The 24,230-nt window shown below is 37.5% G+C and overlaps 5 protein-coding genes across 12 annotated transcripts; 1 reads left to right on the top strand and 4 right to left on the bottom strand.

Annotated features, from left to right (window-relative positions):
* Nucleotides 1-309: 309 nt before the first annotated feature.
* LOC140794075 (uncharacterized) lies at nt 310-2,066 on the bottom strand. The gene is made up of 5 exons (XM_073145914.1): nt 2,006-2,066; nt 1,807-1,903; nt 1,519-1,732; nt 694-816; nt 310-606 (listed from the first exon to the last, which is right to left on the bottom strand). Exons 1-5 carry the CDS (start codon nt 2,053-2,055, stop codon nt 485-487), a joined length of 606 nt encoding a protein of 201 aa, XP_073002015.1. The 5' UTR covers nt 2,056-2,066; the 3' UTR covers nt 310-484.
* Nucleotides 2,067-3,164: 1,098 nt separating this feature from the next.
* LOC140794351 (putative disease resistance protein RGA3) lies at nt 3,165-8,290 on the bottom strand. Its single transcript, XM_073146365.1, has 2 exons — nt 8,006-8,290; nt 3,165-7,373 (listed from the first exon to the last, which is right to left on the bottom strand). Exons 1-2 carry the CDS (start codon nt 8,288-8,290, stop codon nt 3,165-3,167), a joined length of 4,494 nt encoding a protein of 1,497 aa, XP_073002466.1.
* Nucleotides 8,291-9,785: 1,495 nt separating this feature from the next.
* On the bottom strand, nt 9,786-11,729 carry LOC140793244 (uncharacterized). Of its 2 annotated transcripts, none has more exons than XM_073144612.1 (3): nt 11,435-11,729; nt 10,393-10,547; nt 9,786-10,145 (listed from the first exon to the last, which is right to left on the bottom strand). In XM_073144612.1, the coding sequence occupies exons 1-3, from the start codon at nt 11,637-11,639 to the stop codon at nt 9,966-9,968; spliced, it is 540 nt and encodes a 179-aa protein (XP_073000713.1). In that variant the 5' UTR covers nt 11,640-11,729; the 3' UTR covers nt 9,786-9,965. The 2 variants fall into 2 exon arrangements, with proteins under 2 accessions (XP_073000713.1, XP_073000714.1); XM_073144613.1 differs by having other exon boundaries at nt 11,441-11,690.
* A 222-nt stretch (nt 11,730-11,951) lies between these two features.
* Nucleotides 11,952-17,621, top strand: LOC140793602 (uncharacterized). Of its 6 annotated transcripts, none has more exons than XR_012109989.1 (5): nt 11,956-12,186; nt 12,642-14,627; nt 15,307-15,442; nt 15,841-15,884; nt 16,728-17,621. XR_012109989.1 is itself a non-coding variant. In XM_073145169.1 (2 exons), the coding sequence occupies exon 2, from the start codon at nt 12,827-12,829 to the stop codon at nt 14,606-14,608; it is 1,782 nt and encodes a 593-aa protein (XP_073001270.1). In that variant the 5' UTR covers nt 11,952-12,186; nt 12,642-12,826; the 3' UTR covers nt 14,609-14,782. The 6 variants fall into 6 exon arrangements, 1 of the variants encoding a protein (XP_073001270.1); XR_012109991.1 differs by having other exon boundaries at nt 16,722-17,621; XR_012109987.1 differs by having other exon boundaries at nt 15,754-15,884.
* Nucleotides 17,622-18,503: 882 nt separating this feature from the next.
* Nucleotides 18,504-20,692, bottom strand: LOC140793603 (3-ketoacyl-CoA synthase 12-like). Of its 2 annotated transcripts, none has more exons than XM_073145171.1 (2): nt 19,127-20,692; nt 18,504-18,900 (listed from the first exon to the last, which is right to left on the bottom strand). In XM_073145171.1, the coding sequence occupies exon 1, from the start codon at nt 20,492-20,494 to the stop codon at nt 19,145-19,147; it is 1,350 nt and encodes a 449-aa protein (XP_073001272.1). In that variant the 5' UTR covers nt 20,495-20,692; the 3' UTR covers nt 18,504-18,900; nt 19,127-19,144. The 2 variants fall into 2 exon arrangements, with proteins under 2 accessions (XP_073001272.1, XP_073001271.1); XM_073145170.1 differs by having other exon boundaries at nt 18,504-18,897; nt 19,127-20,691.
* Nucleotides 20,693-24,230: the final 3,538 nt, after the last annotated feature.

The raw sequence follows: 24,230 nt of genomic DNA, 5'->3' as shown, positions 1-24,230 counted from the left end.
TTACAAATCTTAAATCTTAACTATCATCTCCCAATCACAATTTACCTTGCTTCAAATATCTGATCATGGAATAAAATATGTCAATTGTCTTAAAAATATGAATAGAAAATTATAACTATTCAAACAGATGATTAATAACACAGAAGTACTGAAATAATTTGGTAGTTCTATTAACAGCAAGTCAAATCTTTTACATCAATCCAGACTATTAGAGAACAAAGTGATGCAAATAAAAGTCATAGGTAGCTTAACTTCAGATATAATCAGGACTGATTTGTAATTTACCCCCCAAAAAAGAAACAACCAGCATTGAAAGTAAAACCAATAATATGTAATTTCTTTCAGCATAATTATAATTAACAAAAAAAAATGATGCAACAAAGAGAAAGTACTAGTTAGTTAATTATAGTTAACATATTGTCTACTAATGTTACTTCTAATCATATAGAATCATCAAAACAACTCATAAACATATTATGGCCCATTAATGCCATTCCAAACCTCCTAAGGTTGTAGATCCCATTCCTTCCCATACTTCATTGCAACCAACTTCTTCACTATCAACTCCTTCTCTTTCACACTCCCACCACCCGCATCCATTTGCATCTGAAACCAAGTTTTAGTTTCATATTATAACTCAGGACATTTCATAAGATACATTTGCATGTTAATCCAAATAGGCAGATTAATTACAGTGGTTATATAGGGGCTTATCTCTCCTGTTGGTAATTCTCATTTCTCTCCTTTTTGGCCTTGGCTTTGGATCATCTCCGAGAACTACTAAATATTTAGGAGCTGTTTGCCTCTCATGATCACCTGACAGGAAAATTAATATTACTATCAAGCATTTACCGATGACAGATTAATAGGAAAATCACATTTCACACCCTACAACTTAGCAATTCTACAGTTTACGTCTTTTCAGTAGTTACGTTTCCAGATCCATGTTGTCGACCCTTTTTTTTCATAATATTTTGGGGTAATTTGCAAACAAAATCTAGTACATTTTTCAATTTGAGACATGTGATTCGTATTTGTATATCAAGCCAAATAGTCTTTCTAAACTATCACAGTTTTCTATATACAATCTATAAACTTTTTTTATTATCCATCTAAATGTTGTCAATTAAGAAACATATTCATATAAATTCCTTAGCTAAGATAAAAAAAAAAAATTTAAATGAACTATTTGAACTAAAATTTTCTTAGGTCAGGGAGTGCCGTAAAAAAAATATTTAGAGAGTGCATGAAAACAGTAATAATTCATAGGACTAACTATAATTTTTTTTTTCTGAAACAATTTCTCTTTTATAAAATCTAGTGGGAAATTCTTCCATTGATACAAATTAGGATATTTTTCTAAAAATCAAGTCTAAAACATAGAGCTCAAAAATATAAATATGTGGATTGTAAATTCATAAAAATGTAGGGTGTGAAGGGTAATTTTCCTAGGATAAATTGCACAATTGGTATGAATAAAACAATTCATGGACGTCAAATCTAATATCCAACACAAACCTGAAGAAACCCCAAATGGGTTCTTTCTTTTCCTTGAATCTTCACAACTTTCGCTGATTTCTGATTCAATCCCTACGTCGTTGGTTTCTTTCACTGAGGTATTGAATCGCTTAAAAATAGCTTCATTTAGAATTAAATTACCAGCCACTTTATCCTTCTCGCTCCTCCAATCTTTGCTACCAAAACCTATCGATGAGAAGGAGCCCTTCTTTTCCTGCAAAGGAGAGGAATTGCCGAGTTCGATGTTAATTAAAGATTGCAAGGGAGATCTCGGAAGGATATCGTTACCTTAATTGATTTGTTAGAAGCTTTGGGTAACTTCCGATTAAAGAACTCGGATAAAGACACGGATTGTTTCGAAGGTATCGGTTGCTTATCTTGAAATCTGGAAGTATAAGAACAAATAGGAGAACGAATTTAAACAGATAAAAGATGAGAGAAAAAAAAGGTAAAGAAATATACGAAGCAAGAAACGGGATGGAATCACCTCAGTGTAGTTTGGCCGAATGGCCTGAGATCCGAGTGGTTGGGTTTCATTTCCTCGTCTAATTTGCTGAGAAATTTGAAATGGTTTATATTTGTGCCACTTTTGAGTTTTGGCGCCAAATTTAAATTTTATGTAGTTCAGCTTTTGCCGCCGGAATTATATATATATATATATGAGAAGGACTTGATATTAGCCCTCTTTTTTAAAAAATAAAAAAGCTTTCATTGATTAACATTAACGGTTACAAACAGCCCCGTTAAGATCAAAGACGAGTGATTTTAAAAGAGAGGTATGGTAGGCACACTTTTAGGTGTAACTAAAACAACCGCTTTAAGTTTACAAGTCAGTTGGATACTTTATTGGCTTCACGAAAAATGTAAGAAATTTTGAGGTATATATGAATATCTACAATTATAGATTTCACCCAAATGAAGAAGAATAAAAACAAGGACAGTGAATTTGCTGGAGAAAATATGATAATAGATATCACGGTAGAAACAAAAAGTCAAAAAGGGGATCATAAGGGAAGTTTAAGAATACTAATTTTTAGATTCATAGCTAACATAGTATTTCTATATTATATTCCATTATGTTATAAGAGTTATTGGGTTAAACTTAACTTGGGATGTGTTTTGGTGAATAAATTCAAGATATAGATTTCGAATTGGATAAGCAAAACTGTTAGCTATAATCTATAATAATCGCATAATGTTATGGTGTTAAATATATATTTTCCTAAATAAAATGATCAAAGTATACAAGTAAATTTACCTTTTCAATTTGAAACTTAAGAAACATGTAGTACAAAATTGTCATTAAAAAGGAAAATAAAGTGAATAAATTAAGAGGTATTGTTCTTAAGAATATAATTAAGTACATGTGTGATATGCATTCGCAAAGCAATTAACTATCTACTAATGAAATAGCGCTCAAACGGTTAGCAAAGCTCATGGTGTATGAATGTTTTCATATCTGAATACCAGTGGCATCAATTTAACTGAGACACCATTAGATTCACACCTCTCCCTCACAAAAATAAAAGAAATCTAATATACTTGATGCACTAAGGTATCTCCGTATACATATGAGAAATTTATACAAGAATATCTGTATAACTACATAACAACCATAGCACAATCAATCAATGCATTCTGTATAGCTATGCATAGGCAAATTTGACATTGCCTTTGCCCATCAGCAGTAGAAGCAACCACAAGATAAAGAACAACTGAGTTACACATAAGAGGAGGACGATGAGAAGAAGATGTTTCTTGAGTTTCCCCTTCAGTTTTAGCCGAGTGATATACATATTTATCCTGTCTATTTTGGACATGATAGTGGAAACATTTTCTACAATGTTAGGTGTTTGGGGGTGGCGGTGAGCCAAGTTGGAGAGTGAACCATTACTAGTTTCAGTAGCAAAAGAACGATTTTGTACCATGTTAAGTGCTTGGAAGTGGTTGCCTGTTGAGCTCGAAGGTGCAATGCAAATAGTGTCAGTATCAGCTGCAGCAGCAGCAGTAGTAGAACCAGTAGCATTTGCATCAATTTCAACATCAGCAGTAACCTTTTCTATGATGCTTGGTTTCTGCCTGTCGCAAGAAGAAGAGTTGGACGACGAAGCATCACTAGTGTCAGTATTAGCTGTGACAACAACAGGAACATTTCCTACTACGCTAAGAGATTCGTAGTAAATTAAGCTTCTTTCTGGATCAGCTGCAACAGCACCAGAATCCTTTTCTGCATCAGTATCAGATAAATTAGGAGTCGCATGGTCTATTAAGTTAGAAGAAGAAGAACCACTGATATTTGAGTTAATTGCAGTAGCACTATAAGCCTTTTCTGTAGTGATTTCTGTTAGATCTTGGTGATAAGTTGAAATGGAGACTGAAGCACAGATGCTGTCGGTATCAACTGTAACAGCATCAGAGATATTCTCTATTGTGGTAGGAGCCTCATGATGGATTAATCTAGGGATGGAAGAAGCATTAATATCTGCATCAGTTGCAATGAAGGAAATATTTTCTTGCATGACAAATGTAGGAATTTCATCGTGGATTAGGCTAGGAGGAGAAAAAGGAGTGCCTCTATTAGCTCCAATATCACAAGCAGCTTCAACTGCATTCTTGTCTACTTGATTCGTGCGACAAGTTGAATTGGAGAGCCGAGTATCAGTATTGTCAGCATCAGTTTCTACAACAGGAACATTCTCAGGTGTGCAAGAATCACCAGTATCTTTACTAACTGTAATTGCATCAGAAACATTTTTTGCATTGTTAGATGAGTTGGAAGAAGAAGTACCATTATTGTCTATAGCAACTGCGACAGAGAGAGAGACATTCTCTACTATTCTAATAGTTTCATGATTGTTGGAAATCGAGGAATCACTGGTATCTATATCAGCAGCAGTAACACTTGAAATTTTCTCTGCACTTTTATTTTCTTGATGGTGATGAGAGGGAGCAATGGTATCAGCTGTAGTAGCAACTGAAACATCCTCTGTTATGTTAATATCTACAGCATTGATTAAGTCACTAGGCGAAGAATTGCCAGCCTCTTCCTCAATCACAACTGAACAAGAATTCTCCTCTTCTACTGCTGAAGAGATGTTAGTATCAAATCTGAAGGGACTCTTTTTGTATGAAAAGTAGGCACAACTATTTGAATAACCATAAACATGAGCAATATCATTGATGAGGGACCAATCTGAGCCATCAACGAGGCACCTCTTAAGTAGCTTCAATGAGCTCACCAAATCCAGAAACTGAAGTCTCAAAGCATGTAATCCTATCCATTTTGGTATTGCCTGTAAATTATGATCAGAAATTTCGATATGGCGTAGTGAATCAACACTCTCCACAGCCCCCAAAGATGGGCAGTAGCTTATGCTAAGATCCTCAAGAGAAGGTAGATTTGAGATCTTCTCCAACTTTGGTGTGTTCCATACACCCAATTCTTTGAGTACAAAGAGGTTTTCAACGGCTTCAAGATTCTCAGCATCCAAAATCCACAATTGTGTAAGCATTGTAGCATAACCAAGACCTTCAGGGAGAGATTTCAACTTGGGACAACTCTCAAGCTGAATTGCTTGGAGAGAAGGCAGTGCCCCTGCATGGAACCCTGTCCATATTTCCAAGCTATGCATATTTTGGATATGCAACCTCTCCAACTTGGGGAATGCTATCTGCTGATTGTCTCCTATTAGCTCTGGCCCGACATAATTCAATGCAAACAAGTCTTTTATAGTGAGGAATCTTAGCTGTGGCAATTGGCCCAGGGGAGGTAGGCGTCTACAAAGCCTACATCCGATGAGATCAAGTTGAAGGATATTTGGAAGAGATGCAACTGATATCCAAGAAGGGTACTCACTACCAATATAGTTAACAATTTTGAGAGATTCTAAGCATGGCGGGGGACAAAATTCTTCAAGTATCTCTTCCATTCTCTGGACAGTAGCCAGGCTCTCTGATGACTGATCTGCATTGCTGTAACTTAACTCGAGCTCCTCGAGGTGAGGCTTCACATTAAGTGCTGCTTCCTTTGCCTTGAGCTGGTCCAAAGCCATCTCTAGCTTTAGTATGTGGAGAATTCTTAGCTCAGGTAGTTGCTTGAGTTCTTCTAATGGCCAGCCATTGTGTTCTTGTTCACACGTTGCGCTATCATTCACAGCAAAGCCCTGCAATGAGGTGAGTTGCTCTAACTTGCCAATTCCAAAGGGCACATGAACAATTGCAGTCCCTTTTAGATCAAGACATTTTAGGCTTTTTAGCTGTTTGAGACCTTTTGGAAGAGCATGAAGCCATCTGCAGTCTTGGAGGACTAAGAACTGAAGGTTACAAAGATACTGGATGGACTCTGGAAGTTCTCTTATCCTTGTAAGAGAAAGGTTCAAGTATCTCAAGTGTACTAGATTTCGCAACGTCTCTGGAATATTATCAATTGCTGTTTCACTGAGGTCTAGAACTCGTAGGTGTCTGAGCCTTACAAAGATATCATTTAAGCCATCATCTCTCATTGGATTCTTAAAGAGAAGCAACGTCCTCAAGCTCTTTTGCTTTCTGATTTCATCTGGGATAGTCAACACTCTCTTGCTTGCAACTGATACGCGACGTGGGACAAATGCAAGGTCACTCAGGTTGTCAACATTACCAGTGTAATTTTCATCCTGTGATAGAAATTGCGCCAAAGAACGTAAGGTATTGTGCAACTTGCATCTTGTCATATAGTATCTGGACTCTGGTTGGAGAAGACCCCTTGCTACTAGTTCCCTGTAGTACTCTTCTGCTACTTCTTCGAGCGTAGAATTATCTTTGATAGCAATAAAACCCTCTGAGATCCATTGCTGAATGATTAAGTGCTGCTCAATGGCAAAGTCTGCAGGAAACAATGAGCAGTAAAGAAAACATTGCTTCATGTTTGGCGGCAAGTCGTCGTAACTCAGATAGAGAGCTCCGTTTACGTCCTTACCAGGAAGGCCCCTCAAGGACCATGCTTCGCTTTCGCAGACACTCTCCCATTCATCCCTGCTTGGCTCCTTTACTCTCAAAACTCCTGCTATAGTCTTGATAGACATAGGAAGGCCATTGCATTTCTCGACGATCTTTATTCCAATATCCCTCAAAACGTCAACCTTATCTTCATCCAATGGAACACTTTGACATAGTAACAACCAACTGTCTTCAATTGTTAATGGCTTTATATGATGGAGTTGAACAATGCCCATTTGGCTAGCAACATTCTCATCTCTGGTAGTAACTAAAACTCTACTACCACAAGCACCGTCTTGTAACGGTGTCTGCAATAATTCCTTCCAGATGCGAGCATCCCAGACATCATCAAGAACCAACAAGAATCTCTTTTTTGCCACCACTGCAGCCAAGTTGGCCTCAAGTTGAGCTTTTGTTTGTGACACCCCAGAATTTCCATCAGCAAAGTCCATGATATCCAACAGCAAACCAGAATCAGTGAAGTCCTTGGAGACAAAGGCCCACAGTCTGATATCAAAAGTGCCCCTTGTTCTCTCATCATCATATATCCTCTTGGCAAGAGTAGTCTTGCCAATTCCACCCATCCCAACGATTGCGAAGAGAAGGTGGTGCTCTCCTTCTTCTTCTATTAGACTTTTGACCAAGCTACCAGTGTCATTCTCAATGTCTGCTCCCACAATATCAGATTCAAAAACTTGATATTCTTTGAGACTTGGCCTGACTTTCCGGTCATTTGTGGCAGCAACTGGTGTAAGTTGAAGTCTAGATTTCCCCTTTAAGATCACATCCATTTTCCTATTTAGGCTCTTTATACTGCTAGCAATCTCATAATGAAGGTCCTCTCTGCGAAAGCAAATAGCTAAAGGTAAATGAGGACGCGCCTGTACAGAAAACAGTTATCCCAAAATTACACCAATATTTCAAGAATATCTAGGAAATAATATGAACTGTAATGTATGAAGTTTGTATATGTTCTGCTTTCTTATACAGTTTTGATGGGGTGGAAGAAGTATAAGATTTGTAGCACACAATGCTGTGAGGCATTGGTAGGAATAAATAGCTTAAGGGATACATCTTAGTATTGGTAGTAATAAATAAAAGTTTAAGATATCAAAGCAAATAAAGGAAACATATATGAGGCGAGCACAAACTAGTAAGCAAAATTGCAAATTAATGGCATAAGCTTTCTGCAGTTTTTGGAAACAGGGTGAACTTACAGAGTTGAAGAAAAGAATTAAACCAAGTGATGAAAGAATTCACACAACCTAATTTACAATGTTAAAGAGTATTAGGACCAAAAGTTAATAGAAGTTTGTAAAGTCCTCAAAGTTAAACTTTTAATAATAATGATTTCAGTCTTCTCTTGAGATTAAGATTAAAGTACTTTTGTCAACGTTTCAAGTCTTAATTTAAAGAAAACAAGCTGGAATATGATTGAACAATTTAACCGGAGAACAAACTATTCCTAGAGTAAATACATCATAATTTCATAACATTTATACTAAGTACTAACCTGTTGTTCCCTGCTTCTCTGCCTCTGTGCTTGAATTTTGCAACGATTAATGATGTTGTCAGCCTCATACATGACTTCTCTCAAATCCTTCAGCCATTTCTCAACAGCTTTATCTTGAACCTTCTTCTTCTCAGCATCCTCAAGAACATCCACTGTCCTCTCTAGCTTCATCAGAAGCTTCTTGGTCTCACTTGTAATTCTCAACAACTTGGCTACGCTGTCCTCGAGTAAGATTCTTAACAGAACAATGATGTTTGGAAGAAAAGCACTTAAAACCATTGCCATTGCTTATGCTTCTATTGCTTCAGAACATAGCAATAGGTGGAGTTCCTAGGAGCATATATATAGTGTGTGTGTGTGTGATAAGGTCAAATCTAATAGAGTCCCTGTATATATTCCTTTTGTCCTTGCAGATAACACAAAATGTCCAATTTTCAACAGTAAAAAATAAAATAGAAAGAGACAGATTAAGTATATGATACTGGATTACCAAAAGACAAAGTTAGTCAATAAGGAGATATGCATTCTAACTGATTAGAAAAATAAGGAAAATCTGGAATTGTCGCAATCCGAGGAAGGTCTTTAACTCAGTTTGCATCATGCAGGCATTGACATATAGATGTAGGGTTGCAATGCAGCAAATGGGAATTGTGCTGACTGGTTCTAGATGTTCACAAGAGGATTGCTTTCATACTTTGTCTAATATGGAAATTAATGAAGATGTACCTAATGTGTTGTCTGTAAGGGTGAACAACTCACCTTTCATGATAATGACCTGCAAAAGATCAGTTATGAATCCTTTTTTTTTTTGTTTGACAATAAAAAGAAAAAAAAAATCAGTCATGATCATTGTGAGTGATACCTATCTTTTTTTTCTTCTTTTTTCTAAGCATTCATTGGGACAATCTTGAATATTTCCTGCCTCTCTAGTTCTTGAATTGGACCTTATATCGATTTTTTCCTTTGTGACAAAAAGAAAAGGAATTCTTTGGAGAACTATGAATAGAAATATGACTGGAATTAGTATTCTTGATCTGGACAAAATGATAAGATCATATTGAAGGTTGCTTATTGTAATTTTAATGTTAGACTAGGTGGGAGGCCAAGAAAAAAAGAGAGAGAGGTATTTGACTTGGCTAAGATGCTGCTTAAATAAGAATCTTCCATTGGTTGACATTTGAGATAATCAAAAGTAGTTGCCGTGCAATAATGCTTGGAATAAAGAATTCCTCAGATAAACTTGTTGCATGTGACATAGAAAGCAATCACAAATCGAATTTAGGAGGAGCAAGAGGATGGGAGGGACCTTGTTCTTGAGTTGTCCTTCAGCATCTAAACAGCCTGATCTGCCAGTGAAGTAGAAGTATTTCCTAACATATCCAACAGTGTATGAAGAGCGAAGAAACTGTCTCTCTCGAGTTTTATCTTGTTCCACTTGAGAAGATTTACCATATAATTATCTGTCACTTGACGAGATATGCAAATGTGTAAATCCTCCACTAAGCCAGATATACTACTGCTTACCACTTCCACAGTGCCACTTTAAATCCCACATACAAATATATATATATATATGTTCTAGCATGATCTCCACTCCCATGATGGATCTGAATAGGAATGGCAAACATACACTTCCACAGTGCCACTTTAAATCCCACATACAAATATATATATATGTTCTAGCATGATCTCCACTCCCATGATGGATCTGAACAGGAATGGCAAACATACAGAAAATATCTAGCATCTCAATTTATTCTGTCTAAGCATGCACCAATAGTGTATAAATTCACCGGCAGAGTATTCTGTATCCACTATCATTTTCTGAAAAGTCCTGCGAAATTTGTGACATAATGCTCCTGATTACAAATCTAAAGAAGCACTAGCTTTATATAGAACATCACAACATAATTATATTAATTTATATTTAGGTCTGTGTCGCTGTAGATACATGACCAAGCTAATCTCTCAGCGCCTCTTGGAAAGGGTCATCAATCACAGGACCAGGAGATGGAGTTGAAATAGTAGTTGTTGTAGTGCTTGAAGATCCCTTCAAAGATGTTGAGAAGACATCTCTTACGTCCACAACCTCCAGTGCAGCTCTCTCCTTGGCCTTTTTGGCTCTCTGGATTACTTCCTCCTGCATTTACGATCCATTTGTTGAAACAGTTTGGATAGCTCAGGAAAACCCACACACAGACAAAACCAAAGTTAACAGAGCAAAAGATTCTAGATAATATGGAAGATGGCATCGTTTGCTGAATGGGCTTGTTTCAAAATTTGTCTTTTGAGGCACAAATTAGAAAGAGCCATACAAAAAGAGTTGTCCTTGTTACTTCCTCATTTTGTTTCAAAGATCCTCTGTATAATCACTTTTTTACTCTTACCTCAAAATCTTGAACTTGCTTTTGCTGTTCGGCTTGCCATTGACCAACCATGCTTAAAATTTCTCCTACTGTAGATTCTATTCGCTCATTGAGTGCTTCTGCAAGAGCTTTGCCCAAGAAGAATGCATCCAAAACAGCTTTACTCTCATTTTCACCTAACCAATACAAAACAAATGATGAGATTTAAAAAATATAACTTCGAGATCAAAACAATCTAAATACTGGGAGCAAGACGTAATTCACAGTTATACAATATATTGTGCTACATGAATCCGTTCAGTTAGATGAAAAGGTATATTGCTTGATAAATTTGATACACAAGCAAAAGTGAATTGGTCTGCTGAGAGTGCCTAAAAATTTTGTAGGAAATCTCATCAATGAAACAGAAACTACATACACAACAAAAATCAGATAACAATTAATGGTTTTGTACATGTTATGTTACAAAAATTACACATCAAAAGCCGTCCTATAAAGCAATTTCCTTTTCATTTTGAATTAAATGTCAATTCGTCGGTTTAGTTGCTGCAAGTACAAGTTCACATTCCTCATATGAACATCAACCTTGGCTAAGCCAAAACACATCCCTAGTGGCTCATCTTCCTTTTTCGAGAATAGGTGAAACTGACAGCTCTATCTCTCCTGAGGACGTAGGCAATTGCCCAACCATGTAAATCATGTGTGCACATTTTCTCTTTTGCTATATTTCCATTACTTCCCTCTAGATCTAACATGGTTACATTGTTATCAGGATGATGCATAATACACTCTGACAATTTGAGACTTGGAATTGGCATTTCAAGAATAAACTCTTAACAATATGAAGCACATTTACACAATTCAATGTTCCTTTCTTCTAAAATTGTCATTGAGGCTGCTTGTTGCATTCATCCATATACTGATATACATGCCATGTTTTTCTCTTAAATCTTTTAACATGCTGTAATCTTAACTAACTTCAGACAACCAAATACGAAATTGCGACTATGGCAACAGAAACATGATAAGAAGCACAAGGAGAAGGACGAGGAGAGAGATTTACTCGAACCAGGGCCTGGTGTTGCGCTGCCGCTGCTACACTGAACTCCATTCCTTCGACTACATCTCCCGAGGCTTCTCGGTTTGAGGTCGGACGCGGTGAGAGTTCTCGGAGATGGAGATGGAGATGAGAGTAAGAAGGTGGAGGGGCAACGGCTAGTTTTTACGGCGGGAGACGCGAAGGAGAGAGAAAGGTGAAGCCCTATCATTTCTCGACGCTGTCTCTCCCCTTCGGTTTCCGACCCCAAAAGAATCGAGATATCGATGAATAGTAGTCAATCCGGGTAGGATGTTATTCCGAGATCCGGAATCCGGACTCACAGTAGCTTTTATTCGAAACCGCTTTGATATTTTTGGTTCTTCTGTTATTCTTTAAATGTAAATGGGTCGGGACAAAGTATCTTCCACTCTTACCCGATTTGCTATGGACCTTACCGGTGAGTCCGGATCCGGGCAGAAGGAAAGATTAACCCGAACCCTTGGTAAATCTAAATAAATTCTGGATACAAGGGTATTCCTGTAAATAAGATGACGTCCATGACCCACCCTATTCGGCACCAGTCTCGCCCTTTTCCAGTTCGCGCTTCCCCCTCTTGGTCGAGCTCATCGGCGGCACCAAACTCTCGACGAGGCGTACCAATCGGAGGATCACGTCGTCTGTTTCAATAGGTTTTGTTGGCCTTCCACAATTAGCGCTAGATTCCTCGAAAGATCCAAGTTGGCTGCGTCTCTGTTCATCAATCAGGCCAAGAAGAGGTATTCGCGAGTTCCTGGCGTTGTAGGATTCATTCTGTAGAAATATTTGTAGTTTGTTCTTATTATTTCTTTTCTTTTTTCGTGGATGATTGTTATGTTGGGTTCTTGCTCATCTGACCCTCTGACGGGATTTCGGATTCGAAAAAGTTTTTAATAGAATGATATATTTATTCATAGGTGGAATTTTAGCTATGGGTTGGCTTGAGGCTGAGCTCAGTTGAGTTCTTCCTTTCTCCCGTGTAATTTTTCTAATTAGGTTTCCTGCCGTAAATATTTTTCTTGATTCAAGAAGTTGATTTTTTTTTTCTTTGGGATTTCCAAAACCAAGCTGGATATAGTGAGCAAAATCAGTAGTAGTCCGAGGTAATTTGGTTTTGATGGATAGATTATGAACGCGGTAACTGGCTTAATGCGTCATTTTTTCCTTGTTGCTAATCTTTTGCCAATTTATGCAGGAGGAGCTTCACATAGAGATGATATGAGTACAAGTAATAGTACTTGTAGTTGTTTTGAATTTATGCACAGATGCTAGCAAGCAATTACAACTGCAATTTTCTGTCAGAACTGCAAGTCTCTAGATTTGATTTTTCCTTGTCTCACTGTAAGAAGTGAAAGTAATAAGCATATCTACAGCTGTTCCATGGATTCCCATTCTTTAGCTCTTCCGGAACATAATCTTGTTGTTTCAGACCATTCCCTTGTCATTGGCCAGGAATTCCCTGATGTGGAAACCTGCAGAAGGACTCTTAAGGATATTGCAATTGCTTTACATTTTGAGCTTCGGATTGTGAAGTCTGATCGCAGCCGGTTTATAGCGAAGTGCTCGAAGGAGGGCTGCCCATGGCGAATTCATGTGGCAAAATGTCCTGGTGTCCCAACCTTTTCAGTTAGGACTTTGCATGGGGAGCATACATGTGAGGGAGTTCGTAATCATCATCACCAGCAAGCTACAGTTGGGTGGGTTGCTCGGTCTGTGGAGGACCGACTGAGAGATAATCCACAGTATAAGCCAAAGGAGATATTGCAAGACATACGCGAACAACATGGGATTGCAGTGTCCTATATGCAAGCGTGGCGAGGGAAAGAACGAAGTATGGCTGCAGTACATGGTACTCTTGAGGAGGGTTATCGCCTCCTTCCGGCATACTGTGAGCAAATTAGGAAAACAAACCCTGGGAGTGTTGCATTAGTTTATGCTTCTGGGCCAGAAAACTGCTTCCGTCGCCTATTTATTTCCTACCGTGCATCAATCTACGGTTTTCTTCATGCTTGCAGGCCTCTTTTGGAACTTGACAGAGCACACCTTAAAGGAAAATATCTTGGAACTTTGCTTTGTGCGTCAGCTGTTGATGCTGATGGCACATTATTCCCATTGGCATTTGGCATTGTGGATTGTGAAAGTGATGACAATTGGATGTGGTTCCTATCAGAATTGCGAAAACTGCTTGGAGTCAACACTGACAAGATGCCTGTGTTGACCATATTGTCGGAAAGACAAAAAGGAATCGTGGAAGCAGTTGAAACCCATTTTCCTAGTGCTTTTCATGGATTCTGCATGCGTTATGTGAGCGAGAGCTTCCGCGACGAGTTCAAGAACTCAAAGCTAGTAAACCTCTTCTGGAGTGCTGTGTATGCTCTGACGGCAGCTGAATTTGAGGCTAAAGTGGCTGAGATGATGGAGGTTCAAGATGTCATGCCGTGGTTTCAGCTCTTTCCACCCAACCTCTGGGCAGTTGCATACTTTGAAGGGGTTCGATATGGCCACTTTAGTTTAGGAATTACAGAGGTATTGTATAACTGGGCCCTTGATGCCCATGAGCTTCCTATAGTGCAAATGATGGAACATATCCGACATCAGTTAACTTACTGGTTCAATGAAAGATACAATATGAGTTTGTCATGGACCTCTGTTCTTGTTCCCTCTGCTGAGAAGCTCATTTCAGAAGCTATTGCTGATTCACACTGCTATCAAGTCCTTCGCGCAAATAAAGTGGAATTTGAGATTGTATCATCTGAGAGAACTAATATTGTTGATATACAAGCACAGTGCTGCTCATGTCGTCGGTGGCAAATTTATGGTATTCCATGTGCACATGCAGCTGCTGCACTTTTGTCTTGTGGTGAAGATGCTCATCTTTATGCACAAGAGTGTTTCAATGTCAGGAAGTATCGAGAAGCTTATTCACTGACAATATATTCCATTCCAGATAGAAATCTTTGGAAGGAATCAGCTGTTGGGGCAGAAGGTGGAGGTGGAAAAGCAGATATAATTATACGCCCACCTACAACTCGAAGGCCACCTGGTCGCCCGAAAAAGAAGGTTCTCCGCATGGAAAGTTTAAAACGACCTAAGAGAGTTGTTCAGTGTGGCCGTTGTCATCTGCTAGGGCATTCTCAAAAAAAATGCACATTGCGCATCTGAAACTTGTGTCACATTTATTGTAAGTTCTTTGTTTGTTCTCATATATGCAGGAGAAGTAGAAATGTTTTATTGTTCCTGATTTCGTGGTCATTTCTCTGTCTCCATTTAATTGAGACGGAATATCTATGTCATGGAAGCCAATGTAGTTTTTTCATAGACATGGTTCACAGATCAGATTGCTTGTGCGCTTTGTTCTCTGTGTGTGTGTGTGTGTGTGTGCGCGCGTGCGTGCGCGCGTCTGCGTGTGTGAATGTGAGTGTGTGTGTGTGTTCTAGTTTTTGGAGTTTAAGTTTCTCTAGAAGAACTATTGCATAGAAAGCATTCTCAAAAGAAGCAAATCATGTGCAATCATTGAATTCTACAATTTCCAAGAATTACTGCATCTAGCACTATTCTAAATTGTTGTCTATGCACCTGATATGCACTGTGCATTTTTTATCCCTTTGCTGCACGATGTTGAGCCTACTTGCTTACAGATGGTCGGATTTAATTGAGCTCTGATATGATTGCTTTTCTGATTAAAGTACTTAACCTCTTACCATACCTAAATGATAACAATACATAGGCACAAATATATACCTTCCAACTTTCTCTCTAATTGAATCAGATTTACTTTCCATGTTTGTTAGTATGAAATTATATGGTTTGCATATGAGCCACCTTCTGTAGATGTCTGAATGCGGCCCCACAATTTGCAGTATCTGTAGTGGCCTTTGAGAAGGTTCAGAGTATTTTTTGCCAGATAGATACAACACTTAAGAGAGTGATTTGACTAGAAGTCTGTTGGCTGTTGATGGCTATGCAGTGTGACTTTGTTCATCTTCGAGGCGTCAGGTAAATCTTCTTAGCTTCAATGTGTCATGTCATTTTTGCTCTTCTTTACATTGTAATGGAACTTGAGTTCCTTTTGAAATACTTTGTAAGAGGAAAACTTTTATGATTCAAAGAATTTAACTGAATTCATCTTCTTTATGTATATATGCATGTATTTAATTTTAGTTCTCCCTTTCTGCAATCCCATTTTGTTTAGATCTTTGAACCATGATACTTAAGCAATAAATTTTTTTTCTTTACTTAATGATGAATTAAATCCTCAAAGATTTGCATCTAAGGTGTGATTTGTTTTACTGGAGTATCTGCTGCAGACAACATCTTGTGGTCTCCAACTCTATTGGTCAGAACTTCTGCTGGAACCTTCAGAAGATAAAATTCTACATTTTTTTTTCCTGCAGGACTTGGATAGCCTTGATATCGGTGCTCTGAAGATATCCGCAAGGTATGTCATAGATGTCTCGTGCCTCTTTGCCCAAACTCATGTTTTGCCGAGTTTAGTAGCAGCAGAAATGACTGATCTCATAATGGACTTGTCTCACTATTCTGCATGTAGGTAAGAACTTATGTCTATGAAGCACGGACACGGCAACACGGCAAGTTTATAGAAAAAAACACAGACACGGCGAAATAAATGAATAATATATAATTGTTGATACATCTAAAACAAAAGTTTATAATCTAATAATGTAAAAATGCACATACATCAAGCTATAAGAACTAAGAAGTATTATTCAAAGAACTAAAAAGTATACATCAAGCTATAAAAACTAAAAAGTATATATCAAGCTATAAAAACTAAGTATATATCAAACTATAAAAACTAAGAAGTATACATCAAGTTATAGGAACTAAGAATTATTCATTAAGCTATAAGAACTAAAAAGTATATATTAAACTATAAAAACTAATTTAGAAATAAGACTACACTAAAACTACATTAGTAGAGAAATATGTATTAGAAGATTAACAAATTTAACAGACTTTTATATCACAGTATCAAATATTACAATATCAAATTAATCATTAAAGCAATGTCACCCTATCTACCTATCACATTAAAATGACAGTGAAGTATCAGTCGTATATGGCATAAAGTTTTTAATAAGATGAGATGTGTTTAGACACTATTGCGCATGAAGAAATATGCACAGTAGGGGCAATGAAATATTACATGGTCAAAATTCAAACCATGCTATGAGGGAGTGTTTCCATGTTCTGCGCCAGCATAAAATATGCTCGAGTCAATATATGAGTCATATGAGTAATGAATTTTCTTCAGCTGCAGATCATTCACAGTATGTAGAAAAAGAGCTCGCTGATTATATCCGCCAGCCAGCAATTCAACCAGAGGAAATAAAGAAGATTGCGGACTGGTGGATCCAACAAGACATTGAAACAACCACTGACCATCTATGCCATTCAATTGTGGGCCAGGAACTTTGCGCTCATAAAGGCTAAATTGATTCTAGCTATTTACAAGCATTGGCACTTTAACATTCATTAACATTGAAGGCTGAAAGTGGAGGCAGATCATTTTCAGAAACATATGATACTATACAGTTCCACTAGTCACTATGATGAGATAGAGATTATACACTGTTTTGAAGAGTGAACCTGCACCTTATCTACTGTTCTCTTGAACTATTATGTTGGAAGTTTACATCATACATGTGAGGCATATCATGGATCCATGAGCGTTATGCTTAAGCTTTTAAAGCTGTGAACTGGGTTCTGGCTTATTGTGTCTCTCAGTTTGGTTATGATTTGATTTCCCTATCGTTATCCAACCTGTGAAATGAAGATCAAGCATATAATAATGCAGCCTGTTTAAGTTGCTCTACACTGCAGATGAGATCTGATGTGCACTCTTCAAGAGATTTAATGCCAACGAGCAAATGGCCATGTTGTCACCACTGCCTACCTCGATGCCCACATTGATTGAACTTAGCAAGTAAATGTTTTGTCTTGTGAGTCATCACCAAATTTGAGTTGGCGGGATAGAGTTCTGAGAATGCTGTGGGTTTTACCCCCATACTGGATAGATCACAAAAGTACAAGTGTCATACAATTGGCCTAATTATACCAGTCTGTCTAGGAAAATACTGTGTTTCATACAATGATATGATATTATAGTCGGTTTGTATAAAAACCTCTAATGAAATATATTCTGTTTTTTTAATATGCTTGGTATGTTAACTTAATATAGTTTGCATTTATTGAATGTGGTATACTATTTAGTCATAAGTGCTTTAAAAGAGCAATAAGAAAAATGCTATCCTGGTAATTTTCAATATCTTATCTTCTGCAAAGATGGGACAAACACTTAGTGGCATGTAATAGCTCCTAAATGGATCTTCAGCCTTTTAGTACCATATTGGGTAGATAACGGGGTATACTGAATATATAATTAGAGTAGCTCCAGCAATAATTCATGAGAAGAATAATATATAATCGTATGTTGGCATGATATCATAGTGAGTTTTTACGAGGCTCGCTCTGATACCATGTTGAAAAATATTTATAGTATCTATCCGTTTAGCTTCTATCTATTAAGAGATCGCTGCAGTTTCTAATTGTAAAAATATTTGAAAATTCTTTTTCTTCTCTTTCATTCCTTGAATGTGATCTATAAATGAGTCACTAATATTTTATGAAAAGGGACAAAAAGACAATGCTCTTCTGTCATTCGAGATGTTATTTTGGTATGAGGATAAATTTAAGAAGAAGTTCAGATAAAAAAAACCTCAGCAACAGAATTAGTAGGATTAAATCAAGATCCACAAAGGCCATAGGAAATGAAACAAACAGTCGCAGCTACTGGACCTGCTCAGCAACAAAACTAATATGGACCACATTAACATATATGTATATATGTATATATATATATATATATATATATATGCTTCATTGTTGGACTAGCAGGACTCCACTGTTTTCTCATAAATGGCCTCTAGAATTTTTGTAAGTATTAATGCTGTGCAAGCACTTGAATTTCCTGAACACGATTACTATTTACCTATTCAGAGAAAGTAGATTCTGTCAAAAAATGGGAGAAGAAGAAGAAGACAATTACTCAATGTTATTTTTATTTTTCTCATGGAGATCCCTATGGTTTGCTACATTATTGTCTGCAATTGTACAAACCATATGAATCTCTATCATAAAAATGAAACCACAATGAGTAATTTCTCTGGAAGGAATTAAAAGAAGTTAATACAAGAGCAGATCGAGAAACACTGGAAAGGAATTTTCCAAAGCCAATAGTATTTGAACTAATTAATCAATAATAATTCAGACCCACCACCATGCAACTAGTACCTTTAACTCCCTCCTGTTACTTGCAAGCTTTCATCCACTGGCTGGTCACTAAAGGCAACTTTATGGCTCCCACGAGTACTACTCAACTCATCGGACTTCCATGTGCCAATTTAATTTGCTGCCACACTAAGTATCCACTTCTTGATGGCAGTCGGCAAAAGAAACCAACAAAAGAAGCCAATCTCAGCTCATTAATTGACAACAAACCAACCAAAAAAGAAACCCTCTAAAGCAAAATACAATAAAAAAAATAGGAATACAAAGTAGTAGTAGTAGTAGTAGTAGTAGTAGTAGTAGTAGTAGTAGTAGTAGTACGTAGTAGTAGTACGTAGTAGTAGTAGAGGAGGTGGAGATGGGTTAGTTTACCTCCTCTTTGTTGGATTGCTATGTCAACTCGTTAACGAAACCATACTTCTCCATGAAAGGGTTGACCAGGATCTTAGGAGGGTATCCCTCGATGCAATCCTCCCATGCGCCGCCGTCAACTAAGTCTCTCTCCGCCACCCAAAGGCAACTGTTGCATTTGAAGCCGGCGCCGAAGGTGATCATGAGCACCCTCTCACCCTTCCTCAACCTCTTCTTCGCCTCCAAGTAGCTCAAGACGTACCACACGCTGCTCGCCGACGTGTTGCCGAACCGGTGGAGCGTCATCCTCGCCGGTTCGAGCTCGAATTCCCCGAGCCCGAGGCCCCTACCGACCCCGTCGATCACGGCCGAGCCACCGGTGTGGACACAGAAGTGCTCGACGCCAGTTTTTATGTTAATCCCGGCGCCGGGCTTGGAGTCCTTCCGCCGGGGGATGAAGGTCGATACGGTGTACCGCAGGAGCTCCCACGCGGGCAGGACTCGCGGGGCGAGGACGCGGAGGTTCTCGAAGAAGGCGACCGCCGCCGCCTTCGGAAGCTCACGGCCCAGGAAGAATCCTGGGAGCCCGTTCTCGTCCTCCTTCTGCACGGCGCATTCGTAGGCGTCGTCGTTGGCGCCGAGGTGGGTGCGGACGAGGTGCTTCAGGCGTAGCTTCGCGCGGGGTTTGAGCTTCGGGTCGTTGGAGAGGAAGAAGGCGCAGCCGCCAGACCGGAAGAGGCAGTTGGCGAGCATCATCGACCGCTTGTTACCGGCGTACCAGTTCGGCGCGATCGACTCCGACGTCACCACCAACGCCAGCTTCTTGGCATGGCATTTGAACAAGTTCCTGACGAGATCTACGGATATAAGGCTCGCGCTGCACCCCATCCCGGAGAGGTTGTACACGATGACATCCTCCCGCATCTTGTACCGGTTCACGACCCTCGCCGAAAGCGACGGCGCCGGCGAGAACATGGACACGTTCACGACCAGTATGTCCACCGCGGGCGGCTCAACGCCCGTCTGCTTGAAAAGCGCGTCCAGCACCGCGATGAAGCACTCGTCCATCTCCATAATGCCGTCGGCGGAGAGGTTCGGTGACGACGGGGTCCCCGCAATAATATTGCGGGGCCCGTACGTCGACTCCCCGATCCCGGAGCTAACGATGACCTTGAGGAGGAACTTGTGCTCCTCCACGCCAAGGTTCACGTTCCGCTGGATGATCTCACCGCACCGCTCCGTCGGGAGCTTCCGGTCGTCGACCGGCTTGAAGCAGACGTAGTCGATGAGGTAGCAGCATTGGTTCCTCGCTCGGGTTGTGACGAGTTTTAGTAGGAGGAAGAGGGAGGAGAGGAGGAGACCTACGGTTGATACTACCAGAAACTCCATTTTGGATTGAGAATCGAAAGTGGGAAGAAGAGGTAACTTGTAATAATATATAATAATATTAGTGTAAGTCTTTCGATCACTATATAGGTGGAGAGTGGAAGTGGAACGATATACATGAGGAGGGTACTCGTTGTGATAGATAGATAGATATATAGAGGAATTAATGGAGAGGAGTAGATGGAAAAGATGGGTCCTTGAATGCATCATGAGCTATTTATCAATCCCAACGACCTTCGCTGCTTGGCATTAATTAAGTGGGGGGGTTTTGTCCGGGGGAATCATAAAGCTGGTGAATTGTGTGTGTGTGTGTGAGAGAGAGAGAGAGAGAGAGAGAGAGAGAGAGAGAGAGAGAGTGATAATAACTATCAAGAGGCTTCGTTTGGTAGGTCGAGCTTAGTTAACGACGTCTTAATCTAAATTCGCTGCAACATTCTCCTACCTCTTGATGTATATTCCCGTCCTAATTTGACAACACGTTCCTAGAACAACGTCGATCGACACAGCTAAGAAAGAAAGTGATAACTGCGATATTTGGATGGCGTGTAACTGAATTGAAAAGTGACTTTCTTTTTTCTTCCTAAAAAGAAAACGATTCGAAAGCTTGCACCTTTATTTTAGAGTTAATTACACTTAATGTCATGAATTATCCCTGTTTGTCATACACTTTTTTTTTAAATTATTTTTGCCACGTAGAAATTCTGAGCTATATTTTTTTAAGTTTAGAGAATTTATATAATTACTTTTTTTTCTTAGTTGAGAAATTCATATAGCTTAAAGAAAGAAAGTGAGAACCATAATATTTAGATAGCGCAGAATAGAATTGAATAGTGATTTCTTTTCCCCTCAAAAGCATACTTATTATTATTTTTATATACGTTATTTTAAATTTAATTTTTACCATGGAGATCCCTTGATCTAAAAAAAAATTTAGTTAAAAGAGTTTTTTTTTCTATATATGCATTTTTAGTTGAGATGTTGATATGATTATTTTTTTGAGTTTAAATTGTTTTAAGCTGATAATAAAAAAATTCAGAAGATATATGTGAAAATTATGATAGTTTAGGGAAAGGAAACTATAATTATTCATTTATTTTAAAGACTATTTTCTTCTCCTCTCTCTCAAGATTATTTAACTAACTTTTTTTTTAATTTCTAATTACTTACTCTACCGTCACTTTCGGGTTTTTGCACATATTACATGTGTGACTAATAGTTATCGAATAACAACTATCTACCTCCACACAACACTTTAATTTTTTTGATAGAATAAACACAAAACTCGCAGTTTCGTCAAACGCTAGTTTTTCGGAAGTGACTTCTCGATTACCTTTTGACTCTCAAAAAGCAATTTAAACTTAAACATTTACAAAGGTGACTATTACAAAACATATAGCATTAAAACCTCATTTGAGTCCAATAATAAGGCCTCACAACATCTACTATTGCTTCTCTCTTCTGAGCATTTTATCTCATTCACTGACTTTGAGTGCATTTTCTCTCTATTTTGGCACCAAAAAAAAATAAAACTAAGGTATATATCCTAAGATCTAGGTTTGTTTAGTGGTCAATTTGGTTGCCTTATTTAAGGAATACAAATCAAGAGATCCTTAGAATTTACAGTCATTTTCTTCAGTTATTATTACTTTCTACTCTCTCTCTCTCTCTCTCTCTCTCTCTCTCTCTCTCTCTCTCTATATATATATATATATATATATATATATATATAAATTTACCAACATGTAAATTGTAAATCGGATTTGCCACAATTGAAATGTCACTCTCATGATAGAAAACATGAAGTCAGAGCTACCATGTTCAAAATGGATCAATTAATATTCCTCAAACTGAAGTGGAGTAGTTTCATATGTTATTGAGGATGTGAAAGGGTTACCTTTTTAAAAGAAACTTACCTGTGGCTAGAGTTGTCACCTAAATGAGCTGAGCTCGAGTTGAGTCAAATCCGAGTAAACTCAAGCTCCACTAATACTAAGATTACTTGAGCTTGACTCGTTTATTAAGCTAGCTCAAGCTAGTTGAGTCCCGTGCATATTAATTTCATTCATAATCAATATATGAAAATTTATATTGTTTGCAAATATCGTCTATTTTTTATAATCATATGTTAAATGAAAAAAAAATGTACAAACACAACACATTGCAAAATTAAAATAGTTAAATTTTGGGAGTAATATTTACTTTTGGTCTTTATTTGCTAACATTCATCTAGAGAGGAAAATACCGGCCTTCCAGGTACATCCATAGTCAATAAGCCTACCTAAGTTAGCTAACCCATATGAAAATTTATTAATTTCACGGTAGATATGTTTAACATTGAAATAAGTATTAACAAGAACTCAAAAATTTATAGTCATCGGTACATTGTCCAAGATACTGCGTGAAGGCCCTTCGTAATATTTAGCCGGAGCCAGAGCTAGAGCCAGAGCAGGAGCAGCAGCAAGAGCACATAGAATTCATCTCAATGTTATTGTAAAAGAATTTGCTCACTAACTTATCCATATATAAATGCATCATTCAATATTATGTACTTATGATAAGCGATATAAAAATTTGACAAAAAGAATTATGCGAAAGCAACCACACTTGAACTCAACTTAGATGGCTATTAGACCCATCATTATCCTTCTCCTCTACCCACCAAAAAAGACATTTTAATTTATAGAGGTGTTATTGCACAATAAATAGAGAAAAGTATAAATAACACCTTTGACTAAATTACTATTACAAATAAGGCCTTCTCCTTTTATTATACCCAACCACATCCTACTGTTTCATAATTAATAGACTACTAAATTAACTTAATTATAGAACTAAATTAAATATTCGATATGTAATCTCATAAGATCAATGAATCCAAAACTATTGTTATTTAAATTACTTAATATTTCATATTTATGATTTCTTTTTAATCACAAGATGACAAGACCTCTTTATAAATGTGTTAGCCTGTGAATGTAAACTAACTCTCTTAATAATATCCCATACATTTACTTTCTACTTTTGAGTAATTTATCTAAACATATTATATTTTGTTCTTTTTTTTTATCATACACGCCCTATATGAGTATTTATCAATTGAAAATAATAAAAAAATAACACATTAACGATCCTCTTAATAGATAATTATTATATAAATATTAAAGTAACTCTAAATGTAAATTGACCTTAATACTCCGAGTAAGCTTTATATTACGTATTTTAGATATCTATATTTAAAAATTTATTACTCATCTCATGTATAATTATCTTTTGCGACCGTTTTGAACATCTAAAATTATTCGCGCTATATTTTTTAACAAATAAAAATCAAGAAATAGCGAACTAAAAAGACATTTCGAATGTTTTACATAGCTAAAGAGGGTTCAAATATGCAATAATTTAGGACCTCTCATAGACTTGTATTAAAATTGGCAATAGCGAGCAGCAGTAAAAATTTTAAAAAAATAATAAAAATTTAATGATGTTATTAGTTAGATTAATATCGTTGAGATTTAAATTACACTCATCCAATATAAGCCTCTTTAAATTGAGGATGGATAATAGTAGACTTACACAATGAAAGATCTAATATGAAACAGTAGTTTCTTTTTATGTATTATTTTTTATAATCATACACACAGAAAGTAAAGAAAAAGTACATATTAACTAGCAAGTACATACGCCACTAAATTGATGCTCACGAGTCATAACGATTGAGACTTCTCACCACTAACATTCA

Source organism: Typha latifolia, chromosome 8 (assembly GCF_019914945.1).
Source record: "Typha latifolia isolate L0001 chromosome 8, TyphaL0001v2, whole genome shotgun sequence".
Taxonomy (NCBI): Eukaryota; Viridiplantae; Streptophyta; class Magnoliopsida; order Poales; family Typhaceae; genus Typha; species Typha latifolia.
Note: the sequence above shows the minus strand (reverse complement) of the source record. Positions and strands in the feature narration are given on the sequence as shown.